Source organism: Papilio polytes, unplaced genomic scaffold (assembly GCF_000836215.1).
Source record: "Papilio polytes unplaced genomic scaffold, Ppol_1.0 DF823923.1, whole genome shotgun sequence".
In the NCBI taxonomy this organism is placed as follows: Eukaryota; Metazoa; Arthropoda; class Insecta; order Lepidoptera; family Papilionidae; genus Papilio; species Papilio polytes.
The window spans coordinates 3,032,300-3,037,960 of NW_013525281.1; the positions used below are offsets into that span (position 1 = coordinate 3,032,300).

The following is a 5,661-nucleotide window of genomic DNA, read 5'->3' on the forward strand; positions in this document are numbered from 1 at the left end:
AAGCTGTGGTTCTGTAACATAAATAATCCTTGTTTAAATAACCGACGACGGACATAAATGATGTTAACTGCGGCCCGCTTTGGATATGATGGAATGTTAAATAATGAACGCAGGGGATAATTGAGTGGCAAATTGAATACTTTACGATTACATTCCAATATACTGGACATAAGTAGAGATTCATTATTTTTAATGAGTGAAATATGTATAAAATATACAAGTAATCCAATGTGCAATTAAAAAATCTTTTTTTTTGTTGTCTAGAAAGTGTAAATTCGTAATGACTTGTGTCATGATTCTACAGACTTTAAGATGGATTTTTCATTTGTCGACTTAACAAGACTGTAATAAGGAAGAATACGACACAAACAACATAAAAACCGTTCGCTTTTCGCTAGCGAAAAAGTAACACATAATAAATGTGCAAATATTTCTTGTAAATTGTTGAGGCGTAATTAACGACAGGTAGCAGCCGTCAGTGCGTTCTGCTCACGCCTCAGCGAACACAACACTTCGAATCGCGACAAAGTTCATCTAGGAGGGCCTTGTAAGCACATGGGAAGATTCAAACTAATACTCTTTTTTGCTATTTGACACTAAGCTCAAAATAAGAATTGTAAGTAAAAAGTATAGAACACAAATTCATTTTAAATGTATGAATGAACCGAAGTTTTTTGTGTACAACTACAATGCATCACGTCTTTGGTAATACCTATTTGCATTTTTTGTAATAAAGAACGCAATAATATAATCTGTATAATTTAAATTTTATACAACGATAGTCCAAACTGCACTTCCACACAAACATTTCATAACTAGCACACGAAAGTAGTAACTGTCGGATTTTTTAGTTTCTCCTAAATCTATAGACAAAGAGCGGAATTAAAATTACAACTTAACACACATTTGTGTAACAAAGTGAAAAACTACTAGCTATAATTTGTAAACTACTAAATATAATCAAAAGATATTTTGGTAATGTAATGAATTCCGGTATATCCATTGCTGTTCAAAATTTCAGCCTTCTATCTTCATCCACAATGAAGTTACAAAATAGTGTTTGGCCGTGCTCACATCGGCGGGTGCACTACCGTGCACTTAGATTACTTCTTAGTGTAAAATCTCAGTAAAATTGAGTTGAACACTATGAATGAACGTTAATAGGTCGGTGGTTCTGTGAGGAAGCGGCTCTGGGGCAGGGTTGCGGTGCCGACCGCACGACGACCGTGCCTCCGCATCCGCATAAATCTCCGCGACCGCCAATTAAGGCCGCAACGACAATTTGTTCCCGACACCGCCCGCCTCCGCCACTCGACACGGACCGGGCCCAAACTTCTATTAGATCGATAGTTCACTCGACGTTGACGATAGCCTATCTGCAGATAACTTTTGTTCTATGCCACAATTCGGAAGCGATTAACTAATTACAACACGAGCCCTACTAACTTAGTTTACAGATTAACACTTTTTTGTAAAAACGTTTAGAGACATGGAATGTCTGTGTTATTATCTATCCTAATACGAGTTATAAAGATGAAAGATTTCTTTTTTGTATGTATAGAAATAACTCAAAAACTACTGGGAAGATTTCAAAAATTCTTTTACCATTAAAAAACTACGTTATCAGTTAGTAAAATAGGTTATCAGTTTTTAATGTCACGCGGACGAAGTCGCAAGCAATAGCTAGTTTTTTTAATACGAAAACTTCACCATATTTACCGAGCGGAAAATCTTAACCTTTTAAATGCAAAAACATCAAAGATAAAGAACTATTCTCATGCATATTAAATATAATCCACGTCAGTAATGTGTTTCGATTTATTTATAAGGTTGTTGCGTTCGCTGAGGCGGCGCGGCGACGCGTCGTTAGGAGTCGCGTCTCGTATGTCATTTTAAGGATGTGTCAAATTGAAGGCTCCGGCGGGCGTCATAGCGAGGGGAGACTGATTTATGCTTCGGGGCCCCGGCTTCGATTAGAGTTTTATTCACTCGGCCGAGGTCAGTTTTCTTGGCCTTAATCTCCTTATTTCTTAAGTGTTAAGAAAATAGTGAAAATAGTAAGCTTATCCTTACTACCCGCTTGTATGAACTGCAAGTGGATTAGTAATATAGTGTATGAAAGCATTTACAGTAGCACAGTTTGTAATTCTAAGAAACGATTACGGTTTTAAAATATTCTATAAAGCATTTTTGCTCTTGTCTTCCTAATCTAAGGTAATGCTGCATGAGGGTAGACATAATTGCATCTTCCCGGCCGAGCTGTCATCGTCGTAATGTAGTTTATAAACTGAACTCCGTTAGGAGGAGAATCACGACGTTAACGCAATAAGGGTCAGCGACAGCGGAGTCTGCGGAGGCAGTAAATGACCGAGCCTCAAGTTTGGAAGCGGTTAAGCGCACTTCACTCACATCAACACAACACAGATATAATTTTATGTTCTTGCTATCCTTGTAATTTTAACATTTGTTTTGCTAAAAATATAGGATTATTACCGGAGGCATGATTTTAGTCCCTTTTTCTATCCACCCTTTTCATAAGATGGAAGCAAAAGTGGATTTGATGGTAGAGGAGAAGCTTAGGAAGGGATATAACCTTCATTTGCGTCTTCTGCGTCGATTAAGGTTAGGCAACACATCTGCAATTGCGGATGTCTATGGGCAGCGGTCGGTTCACCTTTCGGCAGACTGAGGTGGCCACTTGCTCGTTTACCAACTTATGAATAAAAAAGTATACAACCAAAAAACTGTTGATACACATAAAGAAGAGAGTATAACAGTATATAACAAAATACTAAGATTTAATAATAACTAACTCCGTAGTCTCCTAGTACAGAATATTTTTAAAAGAAAGAATATTAAATCTTGCAAGTAACGTTATAACAATATTTGAATTCTCCATAAATATCACGGTAGTAATTTAATTGTGTAGACAAAGGCATAGTGCCCTTGTCTTTGTAAAGTATACATTATTGCTGTGATATGTAGCCGAGTTATCATCAAAGACTTCAGTATTGGCGTTGGCAGGTAATATTTTCTGCTCCATCTTACACGTCTTATTTTTTATTAAAATGGGAAGAAGCTTATTCAGTATTATGCAACATCTTGACATTTCTTAGTTTCACTACAAAATTGCACTATTCGGATAAATTTTATATATCAACTAAAAAAACTCTTAATATAGTTCTGGTAAATTATAATCAATCACAAGTCAATTGACAGTGAGTAAAATTCGATGGACTGAAACAGTAACAACCCAAAATAAAGTCAATATGTAAGCGATTTTTAACGCTCTCTAAAGCAATAATAAAATAAAAAGAAACGAACGTTTGATTAGCTGTGGTCAAAAGTAATTGTGTGTACAAATATCGTTGTAATAATAAAATTCTACATTTGATCAACTGAGAAAAGTAATAGATGAAACTACACTAGCTAAGGCTAGTACACTAGGACTGAGTTGTTTTTACGGGGCCGGGGCGGCCCTGCCTTCGGGGCTAAACTAGCCCCCTCTCGGGGGGGTCACGGTGCCGTTTTCAATTTGCTTTATTTGCGCTTGTTTTAATAGCGCTCACTCTCCTTATTGCTTGCGCGGAGGACCAACCAAATTGCTTCGTGCCCGGGCGCCTTTTGATTAAGGAGGATCACGCGCTGCGAAGCAAGAGTAAAAACAAAGTGGACGATTGCTTGTCTAAGGAGTTATGAAGGGCAAGATACGAGGTACAGACACTGCATAAGATATAATCAAAGAGACTACTGTTTAGGCACATTATTAGACAAGACTGCCATGAATCAAATATCTCTACGCCACATAAATTAGGACTAGCCGGATATGTTTTAGATCTCAGTAAAGAATTGTTAACTTAACTATCGAAGCATTCATTTCTTAATTAAAACCAGTAATTATTTCATTATTCAATCCAAGAATATAGGAAATAAAAAATTATAAGATTTTTGCTACATTAAGAAGCAATGAAAATAAAACGTATATCGTTGCACCCAATTGAACCTGTATCAAAGTAAAAGCTCGGTCGTTAACTTGACAATATTTAAACAGCATTAGTGTCGCTATAAAGAGACTTCAGTGACGTTCGTTGGCAAATAAACGAATGGGACGTAACAAAAAATAACGAGCAATAAACATACGGTAGCAAGTACAGTCGGTGTGAGTATAATTTAATGATTGTGCGGTTCATTGGTGCGGCCGTGCGTGTCAACAAGGGCGGTCGCCGCGTTCCGTTGTCAACAATCAAATGAACTAAAATTACCATAATGATTGAAGTGCGCGATTGTACCTGGACTGTTGCATAATATAACGACATATTCCCATTGACGATTTAATTTTTCAACAAAAACAATGTGAATATTGATAGATATCTTAGGTAGAAGAGATATGAAGGATGAGAATAGAGTGATGAAAATTGTGATGGATAGGAATCACGGTCTTAAAATAATAATTAAAACTATATCGAGATATAAATTGTACATTCATTCATAGAAGACCCGCAAAGGGTTAAATGACAACCGAGAAAATTCATCCATAAGTAATATTATTGAAGAATCCTTACTAATATCAACAATTACATAAAGAAGTCTGACAATATAAGTTTGGTACACAAATTAAAGGTATTTACTGATGGAAATAAACATCAGACATCCTCATATTGATGGTTATTGTAAACGAGCCCTGCGACTCTTCAATGTCCTAATTAATATCACGCGGTCCACAACTGAGTACTTTTCAATAAACTGACGCGAGCCACGGACGCTAATTGGATGCACATATTGTTCGCGAAAATTAAACTAAATACAAATGACCTGAAAGACATTTTGTTGTATAACAAATTGTGTTGCGGGTGTTAAAAATGCTCTTTGAGGTGGAAAAAAACAGTATATCAAATGAACTTAATTTAAATCACATATTGAAATTGATAAAACATTTACCATCGATTTAAAGACCAAATAGCAGACTTCTACGCATTTTATCATCAATGCCTTACCTTAACCAATGTCGTTTGGCAATGGACGTATGGCAGCAAATCGCGTCATACTGATCGGCTATCCACACGATCAGTATAATATAGAAAGCTGTCGTTGTATCGTTGAAGAACTCCGACATTATCGCCTCCATACCTGTTAACAAGAAATTTACTATTAACTTTACAAACAAAGATTATCACCGAGTATTAATATTCTGTGGTATCTGGGAATAAACCGTTGTTAATAAATCGTAAGAAGTTAAAGCATAAGATGGAAGATACGCCTTTAATTCTAGTATTCGATACCCCTAAAAAGAGATAAACACAATATCGAATCTTTCCTGGTTAAACTGTTTCTCTTCAAAGGAAAATTAATATTGCAAAACTACAACATCCGTACAACTTTAAACGTCTAGTTCCTTTAATATGAAGCAGGCAAGACATCGCAAGCCGCAAGTTATATCCAGCATCTCTTAAAGCGACGCCAGGGTCGTCGTGACTATAAATATGTGTGACACGGAGTCGTGTCGTGTGTCGGCGTGCCGGCGTACCGGGGCGTCGGACTAATTAGGTGTCGGCAATTACCCGCTAACGACCGAAATCCGAACCCAACACCGCTACTTTATTAACCACATGCAACGAGCCACGGCGACCGATTCATTCCCCGGCTTTCTCTTAGACGGTGCAT

At 37.0% G+C, this 5,661-nt stretch overlaps 1 protein-coding gene across 3 annotated transcripts in view; it reads right to left on the minus strand.

The window, feature by feature from the left end:
* Positions 1-5,661, minus strand: part of LOC106102480 (membralin) — a 66,650-nt gene that overhangs the window by 25,068 nt on the left and 35,921 nt on the right. For all 3 annotated transcript variants that reach the window (XM_013281978.1, XM_013281980.1, XM_013281979.1), the window contains exon 9: positions 4,995-5,127. In XM_013281978.1, coding sequence (XP_013137432.1) covers positions 4,995-5,127 — 133 coding nt within the window. The remainder of the gene's footprint in view (positions 1-4,994; positions 5,128-5,661) is intronic.